The 15,451-nt window shown below is 44.0% G+C and overlaps 1 protein-coding gene across 2 annotated transcripts in view; it reads right to left on the bottom strand.

Annotated features, from left to right (window-relative positions):
• Positions 1-15,451, bottom strand: part of LRFN2 (leucine rich repeat and fibronectin type III domain containing 2) — a 326,933-nt gene that overhangs the window by 67,692 nt on the left and 243,790 nt on the right. For both annotated transcript variants that reach the window (XM_075925387.1, XM_075925386.1), the window contains one exon: positions 8,395-9,787. In XM_075925387.1, the coding sequence (XP_075781502.1) occupies positions 8,395-9,767 (1,373 nt within the window). In that variant the 5' untranslated portion in view covers positions 9,768-9,787. The remainder of the gene's footprint in view (positions 1-8,394; positions 9,788-15,451) is intronic.

Here is a 15,451-nt window from a genome sequence, read left to right as displayed (position 1 = left end):
GAACTTCAAGAGGAACCTTGGGTGAGGATGGAGAACAATCTTGTCACTAACCCTGCTGGCAGATGTCAGTGCTACCAGCAAGACCACCTTCATGGATAGGTAGACCATGGAGCACGTTACCATAGGTTCAAATGGATTAGAAGTGAGAGCCTGCAGAACCAAGTTATGGTCCCATGCCGGAGTAGGAGGCCTGCTAGGTGGGTAAGTATTCTGTATACTCCTTAAAAAGCTCTTGTGTAGAATGGTCGTGTTCATTTCCCATTCCTTGAAATTCCTGCTGAGATTGTCCCTGCCTGGTAGGTATGAGTAACAGGTAACTAGGTCTATACTGCTCTGGACCAGAATTCTATATTGAAGAGCAAAGTGGTTCTGACCAATGCCAGCGGCGGCAGAGAAGGAACCGAGAGGACGATTGCTGTGCATACGTAGTAGTGGCACTGCGAGTGCTGTCTGCTCCACATGCGCAGCCCACCAGAGGGCACTACCACCAAAAATCTCCATCTATGCACGCAGCAGTGCCCAAACACCTAGGCTGTGTCTAGACTGGCAAGTTTTTCTGCAAAAGCAACTACTTTTGCAGAAAAACTTGCCAGTTGTCTACACTGGCCGCTTGAATTTCCGCAAGAACACTGACTTACTGTCTGAAATCAGTGCTTCTTGCGAAAATACTATGCTGCTCCAGTTCGGGCAAAAGTGCTTTTGCACAAAAGGGCCAGTGTAGACAGCTCAGATTTGTTTTGCGCAAAAAAGCCTCGATCGCGAAAATGTCGATCTGGGCTTTTTTGCGGAAAAGCACGTCTAGATTGGCACGGACGCTTTTCTGCAAAAAGTGCTTTTGCGGAAAAGCGTCTGTGCCAATCTAGACACTCTTTTCCACAAATGCTTTTAATGGAAAACTTTTCCGTTAAAAGCATTTGCGGAAAATCATGCCAGTCTAGATGTAGCCCTAAGGTGGAGCACCCACCGGGACACCCCTCAAAGGAGGAGAAGCCTGGCTGATTTGCCCTATCACTCACCCACTGTTTTTGCTTCCTGATGGAACTGAGACAGCCATGGAGTGGAACACAATCATGCATAAACCATGAACCAGTGGATTCCAAAGATACTGCAGGAGGAAGCAATATGTGTCACATCTCCCCACTCCAGAGGTTACATTGCAACTCCAGCCCAGAGTAATATGTAACTAAATATATATGAAACAAGGCTTTCAAGGATACTGCAGGAAATTGCTGCATCTGTCAAATCATCATTGCTTTAATCCAAATAAAAGCAGCAAGCTAAATGTGGCCTGAGACGTTCTACAGCAATACTTGCAAATAGTCTCATCTTGTATAGTAGTTGTGACTGTTAATATTACATTAAAATAGTGCCCACAGCCTCAAAATAGAATCACAGTCCCCATTGTGCAGGATGCTGCACAAACACAGAAAAGAGAAAATCTCTGCTCCAAATGGCTTCTTATAATTCAGACATTACAGGCCACATAGTGCACTAGCCTGATCTTTCTTGATCACTATCGGAAGCATGCTGTACTTCAGCTTCTTTTAGGCAGGAGGCCATTCCTGCCAGCTGGGGGGAACTGCATACTGGGACTTGAAGTTTGAACTGACTGGAATTTCATCTGTGAAATGTACTTTTGATAAAATTAACACCCGTTGTGCCAATTTGTAAAAGCAACTGTTCCATCTCCATGTGTTACAGTTACATCTTGTCTCTCATCTATTCCTTCCTTTGATTATTTAAAGAAATTAAGGGTTAATGAAGAGTGCACAGTCCTCGAGACTAGAACCTTCTTTCTATAAGAGATAACAGTAGCATGACTTTCCCTAATACCACCTTTCCAGTATGCCCTGGCATTTATCTAGAAGAACCATTTCTAGGGGAATTTACATTCTTCTAGCATAGCCAGTTCTCAGCCTACTAACTAAAACTTCCACCAAAAAGTTTGTTACATCTGAAGGCTAGGTTGTGGACACCTATCTGCTAGGAACTGGACTTTAAACCTCTATCATTTCTGTATGTCACTACAGAGGCATCAGATAGTGCCATCTTTCAGTGATTTTTGAGTGGATATGGATTGATCAAGCCAGTGATAAAAGGCTTGATAAAAGGATAAAAGGCTTGGGAAACAATTATTTTTCCTTTGAGCCATGCAGTGCCCTATTATGTAGCAGAGCAGGCCAGAAACTTTTTCAAGACTGGGAAAGGCAGTGAGGTCCAGTGGATATCCATATATGCCTCTTACTTATATAGCCTGCACTAGTATCTGAGTACCTCAGTTTTTAGTGCATTTATCTTTGCAAGCCCTATGTGGGGTTGGGAAGTACTTTTGCCCATGTTACAGACAAGGAACAGAGATCCAGAGAGCGGTCCAGAAAGACTAAGGGTAACACCTCATTAGCTTAAGAACTGAAGTCCTATTGTTGGTGGGACCCTTAGGTTCCTACATGCCTATATCACTTTTGAAAATAGGACTTGGGCTCCTAAGTCACTTAGGTACTTTTGAAAAATTGACCCTAAATGACTTTTCCCAAGCACACACAGGGAGTCTGAGGCAGAACAAGAAACTGAATGCAGGTCTCCCAAGGCCTAGGCTAGTGCCTTACCTGCTGGATATGGGTCGGGCACTACTCCGGAAACCTGGCTTCTATTTCCAGCTCTGTCACTCACCTGGGCAAATAGTTTTCTTCTCTGTGTTATTATTTGCCCTCTCTCCCTTTGCTGATTGTAAGCTTTTCAGGACAGAGACTGTTTGTATTACGTGCAATGGGACCCTGATCTTGACTGAGCGCACTGAAGTCTACTGTAATATAAAAGCCCATAATGGTTCCTCTGATCTAAGTTTGCTTTAGAAATGGAGTTTAAATGTGCTTTATGTTGTGTGCATGAGTGTGGGGAAGGATCTGGATGCTGAAGAGAGATTCACATAGACTTCAAAACATCCCCACAGTCGTCTGACTCCTGCCCTTGTAATCCCCACTGGCTTTATCTGCTATGGCAATTATGAGAATTCTTGCTCACTTTTCAAATAATTAGCTGTCAGAATGCAAGTAGGCAGCCGTGCCAGCTGCTGCTACCTTTGTTCACCCTGGCTGCTGCGTGAAGCACGTCACCTGTCCCAGTCGGGGGTACTGAAGCCCTGAAGCAATGATTATTTCCGTCCCACTTCCAGCCAGCAGGTGCTGTTCTGCTTGTTTATGGAGATATAGAGGATTTCCAGCAGAAGGTGATGCCTTTACAGGTTGGAGGGAAAGAGTGCAAATGTGGAAAGCAAAGAGAACCAGAGCTATAATTATTCTTACAGTTAAAACCATTAATTTGGTAGGAATCAGAAAAGGAATTGTAGGCAACCTAGATGGTTCTCCTAATCTATACAGCACACGTTCTTGGATGCTGTGTGTGTCCAAGGAGGTCACTGCTAGTTTACATGCTATTGGGATACTTAGCAGAGCTTCCCACAGAATCCTCTACTTCAGTAGTTTTCAGACTTATTTCCTGGTGACCCGGTTCTGGACTGGTGCAGACGTTTGGTGTACAGGGGTGAGAAGGCTGTGGGGTGGGGACATGAATGAGGGGTTCAGAGTGTGTGGGGGGCTCTGAGCTGGGAGAGGAGTTTGGTGTGCAGGCAAGTAAGGGGTCTGGGATGGGGTTTTTGGCTCTGGGGTGGGGTCAGGGTTGAGAGATTTGGGTTGCAGGACAGGAGTTTGGGGGGCTCAGGGCTGGGGCAGAGGATTGGGGTATGGGGTTGTAGCACAGGCCTACCTCTGGCAACTCCCAACCAGTAAGGCAGTGGGGCACAGAGGGAGGCTGAGAGTGCCTGATACTTAACCTTTGATATCATTTGGGTGTTGAATATAATGGCCCATCCAATTCATGTCTTTGTCCAAGCCATGCAAGAGAGTATGAAATGTGCCTATGAAAGCTAGCTCTGAAGACTCTCTCTAGCTGATTCCTGAAATTGTTTTGTAACAGAATAACCACATTTAAATCCATTAATGAGTGCCCAGGCATGTTAATGCTTGTAGCCTATTCTATTAGCCTCATTTAGCATGGACACTTTAATTGACAGTTATTTCTTTCTCCTTCCCCCACACCTCTTCTTTTTCTGCGTTATATTTCAAAATCTGTGCCCCTTGCTCTATAATATTTGTCATCTGAAGAAGTGGGTTGTGCCCACAAAAACTCATGATACTATTTATATATTTTTGTAAGTCTTTAAGGGGCTAATGGACCATTGTTGTTGTTTAAGTTTTTTTAGTTACAGACTAACATGACTACTCATCCTGGGACCAAGACAACTACAGTAACATGACATTCAACACACTGAAAATGTGAAACAAGGGGCCAGATCTTTAGCTGGTGTAAAGCAATGCAGTGTCATTGATTTAATTGTAGCAACACCAATTTACACCCACTAAGGATTGGGCCCAATATTTCTGTCCTTGTAAGATGCTGAACAATTTTGTAGGTGAGAGACAGAGGAAAGAGAAAAAAAAGATTGAAATCATGTCTAGAGTTCCTTTGGGCATCCTGTGCTTCTCTCCTCATTTGTTTGGCATGTTGAGGACCAGGCTAGAGAGACAGAAGGCTTGGTTCTGATCAGAATATACCAGAGGAATTCCACCAACTGACACTGATAGAATGAAGAGCTGTCAAGCTACAAAGGAAAGACAGTGGCTACTGCATCTGTGCATGGAGTAATAGGCTAATGGTGCCCATCTGCAAAGCAGGGACTATACCATACAATGCCAGTGCCAGCATCTCTTTAAATACTCTTCCACCTGCAAGGTGGCAGGTTGCTGAGTGCAAAGCCAATCAGAGACTTTTTGGTGTGAAGAGTTATTTACAAATGCCACTGACAAAAAGGACATTTGGGATAATGATCAGAGCAATGCAGAGATGATAGCATATGGCATCTTACCTCAGAGAAGGCAGGTTGCTCTTTAAATGCCGGAGGCAATGCCAAAACCATAATTGCAAATTAAGTGACCAAACCCTCTGTGTCTGTTAACTCAAGCACTGTGCAATAACCTTGCCACGGGTGCCAGTCTGTTCTCTCAACCTTGCCCTTAGTACTCCAAGGCAGTAGAACACAGCTAATGGACTGTTGACTAAGAGCTGCTTTCTCTGCAGCTGTGCATCAAGGGCCTGATCCTGCTTCCATTAAAATTAATAGGTCTTTTGCTGTTAATTTTGATGGGAGCAGAATCAGGCCCCAGGCAGAAATTACAGGGTTACGTATAGAACACTGGGCTGCAATTCCCATTAATCCTAATAATGCCAGCACTAATGAATCAAGAGCTGAGATTTGGATTTTGATAACCTTTTGCTCCATTCAGTCAGGAGAACGGATGGAAAACATTTCTCATTATTTCCCAGGTCTTTTAATTTTCATGAGGTCACTGGAGCCCTAATATCCCATTTGCACAGTCTGCAACATGGGTAGAGTGACCCTGAAGAGACAGCAGAGGCCCACCGGGCAGATTAAAGGCATAGCATGGTCAGTGTTGCATGCCATTGTCATTGAGATCAATAGTTTTCACTCAAATGTGTCTCAACCCTTTCTATATCTCTGAGGTGATTATAAAGTCCTCATCACTGTGAAATATTGTTTGGCACTTACACAACACTTAATGTAATCCAAGTACGGCACAAAAATTCTATGTTTCGGGGTTTACTATTTACCATTCTCATGATTATGCCATGTGAGTACCTATTAAAAGAAGAGCTAACTAACGTTAGCAAATTAACTATGAGAAGTGGACAGGTTACTGAAATGGAGCTCAGGAATCCTGGGTTTGGTTCCTGTCTTTACCACTGCCTGGCTGTGTGACCTCACGCAAGTCACTTCACCTTGCTATGCTTCAGTTCTCCTAGCTCTAAAGTGTGACTAATGGCACTTACCTTCTTTTGTTAAACACTTTGGGTACATTTTGGAAAGTGTAGCCTGAAGTAATTGCCTGTTTCTACACACAGTTGAGAAGCGCAATTCCAAGATAAACCCCTTAGTTCGAGTTAAACCATGGAATGAGGTTTAACTATTAATTCGAACTAAGGGGGTTTATCTCGGAATCGTGCTTCTCTGCCGCATGTAGATGCGGGCAGTTACTTCGGGCTAGTCAGTTTCCAAAATGGTGACCAGCTGGGAATATGCTAATCAAGCATGGGATATTTAAATCCCGTGCTTCATTAGCAATTTTGGTCACCCTCATTAGCCTCCCTAGTTTGATCTAGGGGGCTAGTGTAGACGTACCCTTTAAAGTCTATGAAAGAAAAGTGCTAGGTAGAGCTAATTGCATCTCACAGTGTTTGTCAGAGAGAAAGCAAAGGCCATTGTCCCCGTTGTACAGATGGGGAAACTGAGGCACAGAGCAGCAAAGTGACTTTTCTAAAGCCACTCACCAGGCTGACAGCACAGCCATTATTAGAATTCAGGACTTTCTGACTTCCAAGTCTCTGTTCATTCCTTCAGATCATCCCAGAGACACCATTTCCACCATCATCTTTACTCCTCCTATTCTTACCAAATCACACATTCCCTGCTCCGCTAGCCAATAGATTTATTTCCTGCATCATTTTCATTTTTTTTCTGAACAGCCCTTTCTTTTATTGTCATTAGACAGTCTACATGGCTAGCTCTTGAATCAAAAGACAATCTTCCATTCAATGTCCACCTGTTTGTATTGCCTCCAGAGCTGCTCTCTCAGACTTCCCAGGGGATCAAGAATTTAGATACAACCAGCATTTGGCCAAGGGTCTTTCCTCTGGAATTGGTTCGTCAGGGAAAGTTTTTTATTCCCCTGTCACTCTACCCATTTTCACATGGTGGCGAAACCCAAGGTGAACTCCAGCTCTACAATACATTAGCCAGAGCAAAACAAATAGTCTATCTAGTAAGTGATCTGATTAACTCAACATATTTTTGATCAGAGAAAATATATGAGCAGATTGTGATTTCCTCAGATTTATTCAGCAGTTGAATTCGTTCACATTTTTTACTCTCTCCATTTGTTTTTCCAGTATCCAAACTTAGACCTGTGTCACTCAGTTGCGAGCGGCCAGGCACATCACAAGATAATGTTTCTGTTCCTTGGTTGGCTGAGCATGTAAGACCTCTCAACTCAAGTACTTGCATGTGTTAATGTAAAATTCAGTCTCTACAAACAGGGTCATTTGCCACACTGAAATCAGAGACAAACAGGGATGTGAGCACAAAGAGACTGAAAAACACAAGTGAGCATTCACCAGATCTTGTGTTAGCTATAAGCAGGCAGGTGAGGACTCCGCCTAGAAGCAAAGGGCCAAAATATAAAATTCACCACCCTCACCACAGACCAAAAAAAAAAAAATGCATGACCCCTGTATTTTGGTAAGGTGTTTCCCAGTAGGTACAATTTAGCTCAGTACATCTGCTATTGTTCTCTTTGCAGCTGAAAGGCAGAAAGGAGTATTCCTAATGATTGTTTTCATCATGAGCATAAATACACTGTATCAATTTTACATTCTTTCTTCCCAGAGAAGAGAAACACAGTAACATTTTTTCTATTTTGTTAAGGCATATCCTGCTACTTTTTTAACACCTACATTTTACAGCATCTTTCCTTTTCATGTGCTTGCTCCCCTCACTTTCCGCTTTCTTGTTTCATACCAATGGAATGCCACTGAAATCAAAACTGGTGGAAACACAGAGTAGCAATTTTGGGTAATAGGGCCCTGTATTTTTGGAGTAAAGTTATGGGTCTGGTTTCTTTATCTATAAGCACTGGTGTAAATCACAAAAAGCTCTAGTGACAATATCAGTGACAGGCGTGTAAAACTGGTGAGAGAGGAAAAGAAAGCCCCACTAGGGATTAAATATGCCAAGTTGATATTCATGGAATTTGAGGTCTTCTCTTTTCCTCGGACTAGATAAAACATAGGCTGCAGACAGACAGGATAAGCCTTCATCCACACTGTATCCCTCCATTCCAGGATGCTTTAACTCTGATCCTGGTTGAGGTAGCAAGGCAGCACCTCTACCTGGCGGAAAGGAATTTAATCTCCAATCGGAGACATTTTTGCCTTCTTTTCCAAGAGTACCGACAAGGGTGCCACCTGCAATGGTGATATTTCTCCCCCTATCATGGACACCAACTAACTATGAAACAGTCCAAAGTCTAGACACCGTACGGATTAGTACTGTATAAATGTAGCTAGATTAGATAGCGAGATCTAACAAATCATAAGGATTTTTGTCGCCACCATCTTGGGTCAGATCCAAATCAGAGACATAATGAAAGACGACATAATCCATTATTAATCCAGTCCCTTCCTCCACCCACCCACCTACCCATCCATCCCTTCCATCTGCCCACCCATACAAGTTTCAAAGGAAAAACTGGTGGTCACATTTACCTGTAAATTAGAACTTCATCATCCGAGCAGTTGTACTGCAGCTGATACATTTTAACCCTGGGGGCCGACTTGCTCACCATCCACTTGACCAAAGCCGAGGTAGTCGTCACCTCTGACACCAAGACAGTCCTTTCGGGTGGACCTTTCGTCTCTGCTCGATTGGACTTGCTGGAGCTGGTGATGTCAGAAAGCCTGGATTTGGGTGGAGCCGCACGGCCTGTACCATTGCTGAGGTGTGGGAGCTGAACAATAGAGAGCTCTATGGTGGCAGTTGATTCTCCAGCAGCATTGGCTGCTATGCAGGTGAAAGTTCCATAATCCTTGGATGTAGTGATAACGATATCTAAGGTACCATTATCGTAGACTGCTGTCCTTGAAGAATTCCCAATGAGTCGGTCATCTGGAGCCACCCAATGAATGACTGGGGATGGGTCCCCAATGGCTTTACACTTCAGTGTGGCAGTTTGCCCTTCTAAAACCAACAACTTATGAGTATGCTGGGTAATGAGAGGTGGCTCACAAACAAATTCCTCTTCCCGTACATACCAAAAGTATCTTCCCTTTAGATTTGGAGGGGACGCACACGTTTCCATATCATCATCTCTGTCAAGCCGCCTTAACCATAGCAGCTCACAGTTACAATGCAGTGGGTTGCCCCCAAAGCTAAGTGACAGTGGCGCAGAAAATGGAGTTGTTGTTAATGGAGATAATTGGGATCTGGCAAAGATGGGATCTGGGGGGAGCTTTTGAAGTCTGTTAGAGGTTAGATCCAATCTGGCCAATTTCTGAAGATCTGCAAACGTTCCCTCTGTAATGTAATCTATCAGGTTGTGATCCAAGCTAATCTGGTGTAGGTTTATCATCTTCCTTATAGATTCCCAGGGGATGCCTTTCAGGTTATTGTAGGAAAGATCCAAGTCTTCCAATGTCAGCAGAAAATCCTCAAAGGCTTCGTCAGAGATGCTGCCCAGCTGGTTGTTATTTATTATCAAGTGCTGAAGGTTAATTAAGCCTCTCAAAATATCCTCTCCAATGCTCGGTAGCCTATTGCTATCCAAGTGCAAAGACCGAAGGCTTTCTAGATCAGCAAAAGCATAGGGCTGAATGTAACTGATGGTGTTCCTGGACAACGTGAGGTCAACAAGGCCAGACATGTTGGCAAAGTCCTGTCGGCTGATGTTAATAATGAAATTGCCGCCGAGTCGGAGTTCAACAGTCCTTCGATCTATGTCTAGTGGTACAAAAAGGAGGCCCTTGGAGGGACACAGAGTGCCAAGTGATTCCGACAGGTTCTGACAGACACAGTATTTGGGACAAGCATTAACCACAACTGCCATTCCAAACACCAGGATGCTGCAGAGCAATTTTTCCATGGTAAATCACGCAGCAGGACCTGCAAGAAAGGAAGAATTACTATTGAATCAGAGACTTTGCCAATAATGGCTCTTAACTAATATCTTCTGTCAGCCCACTGACCAGCAGGGGGTGGAGTGGGAGGGGCAAAGGGAGCAGTTGTCTCAGGGCCTGGAGATTCAAAGGGGGCCAGGGCTCCCAGCATCTGCTACTTTTGCAGTAGTGTCTGTCTACCAGAGCCTCAGGCCCTTTAAATGACTGCTGGGGCACCACACTCTCCATGTGGCTCTGAGTGCTGGGGGGGGAGCCATGCTCCAGGTGCCACGAAGGGCTGGTTGCTCCTCCCCTGCCTGAGGTCCCATCCCTATCAAGAATGCAGAGCCAGCCCCCCCTCAACTTACTCAGGGGCCCTCAGAGCCTGTCAGCTCCCCTATCTTCCCAAAAGAATCAGCCCAGTGAAACCTCTTCCAATCATGTGAGAGAAGCTGGGGCTGGACAACAAGGGAGATGGATCATTTGAAATTGCCCTGGTCTGTCCATTCCCTCTGACTCATCTGACAGTAGTAACTATGGGTATGTCTACATTTGCACCCTAGATCAAACTAGGGATGCAAATGCAGGCATTCGAAATAGTCAACGAATCGGGGATTTAAATATCCCGTGCTTCATTAGAATGATCTCGCTAGTGCGTTACTCTGAATGCGAACTGTTTCGAAAGTGAAAGTGCACGCCGGGATGTGTTAGTTTGAACCAAACCCCTTAGTTCGAACTAACGGTACTCCTCAAAAAATGAGGAGTAACACGTTTCACTTTTGAAATAGCTGGCATTCAGAGTAACATGCTGGCGAGATCATGCTATTGAAGCACAGGATATTTAAATCCCCGATTCATTGACTATTTCAAATGCCTGCATTTGCATTCCTAGTTCGAACTAGGGTACAAGTGTAGACATACCCTATCAGAAGACAGGATACTGGGCTAGATAGATCATTGATCTAAACCAGTGTGCTTGTTCTTATCTTTAGCATCCACCCTTCCTAACAAGGGGCACGATTAGACTGTCCACAGCTTTCGAAAGAAGATATGCAAATTCAGCACGAATTTACATATCTTCTTCTGATCCCGTTTTTGGAAGAGATTTTCGAAAATAAAAGCAGTCTAGACACGGTTCTTTCAAAAAAAACCCACCTTTTTTCAAAAGATCCCTTCTTCCTAACAAAATGAAGTGTACAGGATTCTTTTGAAAAAGGGTGATTTTTTTCAAAAGAACTGCATCTAAACTGTTTTGGGCTTTTTTGGGAAAAAACTCTTCCGAAAACGGGATCGGAAGAAGATATGCAAATTTGCACAGAATTTCCATATCTTCTTTTGAAAGCCGCAGGCAGTCTAGACATGCCCAAGGGGTGCTAATTCTGTGGTTACAGCATCAACCCCCCACTCCCGATAATATACTTTTTTTTCCCAGATAATGATGGTGGTGTTTCATGTTGGGGTGGAAAAAAAGTTGTTATCCAAGATGATCATTCATATTTACAGACATAATGGGGTATGTCTGTTCGTGAGTTTTGGTAACTAACTGCTCTTTAGCTATACGGAAACATAAGAGGGTTTACAGTTAAATAGTAAGTAGCTGCATGAGGACATTTCCTACTGTTGGACAATGATCTTACCTAAAATCAGTGTAACATCAATGGGAATTATGCATATTTCTCCAAGGGCAGAAGGTGCCTGCTAGCAATTACATATCCCTGCATAATAATGTAGAATTAAACTTAGGGTCAAAAGTTCCAGTTTAGAGGCTAAAAATAGCCACATTTTCCCCTTCAGTTATATGATCATTATAGTGTAATTATCTGGCCAATCCATGGAGAAGGCTAGTTTATCCCTACCCATGGCTAAACCCCTTAGAGGCAGCTCAGGGGGAAGGAGACTCCTTGAAAACTCACTGCATGGAAATTCCCTTCAACCCCACTATGCTGTCCCACTAGGAGGTCACCTCTGTGGGAAAGGCTGCAGAGCCTGGCACAGCAGGTCTCAGAGATCTCCAGGGATCTGTAGGACATCTGTGCTAGCTCTGCCCCTAGCAAACTTCTCATTGCCTTGGCTCCTTTGCAGTGCATATCCTCTCGGGTTGGGATGGCCCCCTGGGCCTGAATGGAACCATGTACATGCTCTCAGACCTTCCCTCTTCCCTTTGGCCAGCCAGTCTCCACCCCTTTCCTTTATACCAGTAGCTCCCAACCTTTCCCAGTACATCGACCCTTTTTCAATCTATTAACATTTTACAGACCCCCAAACAATATAGCTGTGCCTGCAGTCTGCACATCCCTCACCCTGCTCTGCTTCCCGAGCTGGGTCCCTCAGCCCAATTGGGAAGCAGAATGGGCTGAGGGACTTGCTGGCTGCTGGCATGGAGCCTCAGCTCCCAACTTTTGGCAGACCCCCTACAGTACCATTGCAGACCACCAGGGGTCTGCGGACCACAGGCTGGAAACCACTCCTCTATACAGATTATAGATCTACACAAAGGGCTTTGTAGAGACTTGAGGAAGGGAAACTGTGCTGTGAAGGCGACCAAGTGCCCCTCCATGCAGGAAAGGAGAAAAGCACATGCATAGAATCCCCTGCCCCGCTCACACAAATACACATGCAGAACTTTCAGGGGAAAAGGGGGAACTATCTAGATCCTTGTCATTACCGAAGAAGTAAAAACAGGATCCAAGACATCAGTGTCTTGAAATTTAAAGTGTTACTAAAGTGTTTAATTGTACAGTAGTTAGAATTGTGATTTCTACTCTAAAACACATCATGAACTCATTCCAACTTTCTATGTGAACCTCATCTCTTTCCCCCTTCTTTCCCCTGCTCTTTTCCCCATTCATAATCCAGAACCATCTTCCTTTCTATCTCTTCAGTCTGTTGATGTCAATGCCTTCTCTCCTGCTTCTTTTGCTGTCCCTAACATCCTTCTTGTGTCTCCCTGCCTCACCGCCTCCATCTGTTTCTCACATCTCATGTGCAAACATATCTTGCCATCCTGATCTGCTAGGAACATGAATTCAAAGAAAAAATCCCCACACTGAGAGACTGATTTAGAAAAAGCAACTCGTTCCTGGAACCAGATGCCTCTGTAGGCAGGAGAATAAAAATACCCCCAGATCCCTGCATTGGCTATCTGATGCTTGGGTCTGGGCATACCTCCCCTACAGCCCATCATCTTTTATGTTGCATAACGTCAAACACTGTGCTCCACTGTGTGCTTTGAAGGAAGAAGTAAATCAAGCTTTAATGAAGGAGGGAAGATTCCACTCTGAAACATTTACCCAGAGTAATTCTGCTTCTGAATATTTGTAGGTGGTAAATAAATCATCTGAGTCTAAAAATGGCTTGGAGAGATGTTGCCAGTGCACACACTGTGATTTCACACAGAGCCCCGCAAAGAGCTGCAGTGATTAGCATTGAGATGCCATTCGCCCCTGAAGAGCTGACACGAGGAATGCTTTTTTCAATAAGAACAGTTAACTATGAATGTATATATACCTCACCCCACAGTTGACAAGACCATTGTCCAACCATCATAGTATAATGCAAAGAGATCCAGCTTGGTTAACAATCAGTCTCTGGCATTGGAAATCAAAGTGTCACATCAATGAATGTTTTGCAACCAGTGGAGCTGACAGCCACCATGGACCACAGGACGAAATAGGTGTGTGAGGGGTAGCGCTTCATCCCAGAAGGGGCAAGGCCAGGTGCAGCCCAGACTGCAGCTACCCCGCCCCCCTCAGAGTCACGCAAAGCAGTGCTCCAATGTGTGGCATTGATTCAAAGGAGTCCCGCCGCTACTGAGGCAGCAGTGAAGGCCGGAGCTTCAAGCCCCTTTGAATCACTGGGCCCTGGGGAAACTGGGAAAACAGGCCTGTTGGCGGGTCTGTTTGCAATTCTCATTCTGAGAAACAGCTCCTGCTCTCATTACAGTCAATGAGAATCAGGGCCCAGAGACACTTGTTATCGGAAGGCTCCTTTAATCATTGGTATAACATGACTCAAATTCTGACCACTTGGATGCTGGAGCACTGGGAGGTGTCCCAAATTAATAATGGGATTAAGCATATTCCAACTCTCCTAGATCTATGGAGATTTTATTCTGCTCTCATCAGCACGGCATGTGAATACCTGTGTTCCTCCTTAAATTGTTCCTGCAGCTTCAACTGGCTACAGAGTCTTCTGCCCTACGTTGTAATACAGTGTTCATGTGCACCGAAAATAGCTTCTGCGCTCTGCACAGAGGTGGCGGCATGTCACTAGTGGGAAAAAGAATTCTTGTACCCTCCTTAATAAAGTATGTAAATCAGCAGAGAAAGAAAGGAGTGATGTAAATGCAAAGTATCCCACGAGCTGGGCTGTACACAGTAGGGATTTTTGTTCACAGTGTGGAGGTGGAGTTGGAATTTTTTTCTTTAATGATGGGATTGTTATCATGTATATGCTATTATTTTGTAGAGTGGGAAGGATTGAAGCATTAGTGATTGTTGAGCACTACAAACATGTCAGTGAGGGTATTTTTTTAAAGGACTTGGTGCCATTTTGCCATGTATATTAAATAAGGAAGCAAAGGTTAAAAGATCTATGGTAAGGCTTAGCTACAAGATTACTGATGCAAATCAGTATGGCATAGCAAAGCTCTATAAATAGCCCTTATATTATCATCAATTGGTAGTTTTTACAGACAATGGGCTTTTTAAGTCTTAATTTTAATTGTGTTGTGAGGCCTTAATTTTGTACATTACCCTATCATTTGGAACAACAAACAGAAAGCAGCTTGGAAAACAATTTTGGTGAAAGATCAATACAGTTAATTATAAACAAGTCCTTCCCCAGCTTCTTTCTTCCCCCACATCTCCAATCCCCAAACATGTATTTGGGAATTTAAATGCACACTTAGGAGCAATGTCTTTCCTTTAAGCAACTCATTTACCTAACCACCTTTTTGTTCCCTTTTCGGTTGCTGTTAAATATCACACCAATTTTTGAGAGACAGTTGACTGAGAGCATTATAGTGAAGAAGATGCAAAAACAGGGGCAGGAATAGAACTTAATTATGAAAAACAGGCATTGATACACAGAGAAGTCTGTGAAGTAGAAGCTTCTAAATGGCAATGCAAACCCCAATGGGGAAACCATCTGTGGAAGATTTGACAGCTCATCTGCAGTGTGTGTATGTGCGTGTGTGTGAGGGAGAGAAAGCTAATGCTTTTACCAGCAGAAGGATCAATAGCAGCTTTATCAGAAGTGACAGATCATGGCAGCTGTCATTCTGACTGTAGTATGCCTTGTGGGCTACTTATCAGTAGAAAGACCCAACCATTGTTATATATCACCAGCACTGGTATTTTGGTACCATAGACTTCCTCCTGATGCCCTACCTTAGGGCCCATTTCTGTCATTTTTACTGAAGAGTAGCAAGCCCGTATGAATAGTTTCATAGACTTTAAAGGTGCTGGTTGTGTGAGAACGGTGAGCACTCATAAATGATAGTGGCTGATTGGGGTCTTAGTGATGAGCTGCTAAGCTGGAGCCCAAAGCTTTAGCATGCATTCAGTTGTGTGCTGGCTAATGGAGCTTAGCCTGCTCTTGCAACAGCAAGGCCCAGCAAGAAGTTTGCAGGGTTCCAGGACACAGGCATTTGTTCCCTACTGAGCCCTAG

Source organism: Pelodiscus sinensis, chromosome 3 (assembly GCF_049634645.1).
Source record: "Pelodiscus sinensis isolate JC-2024 chromosome 3, ASM4963464v1, whole genome shotgun sequence".
Lineage (NCBI taxonomy): Eukaryota > Metazoa > Chordata > Testudines > Trionychidae > Pelodiscus > Pelodiscus sinensis.
Note: the sequence above shows the minus strand (reverse complement) of the source record. Positions and strands in the feature narration are given on the sequence as shown.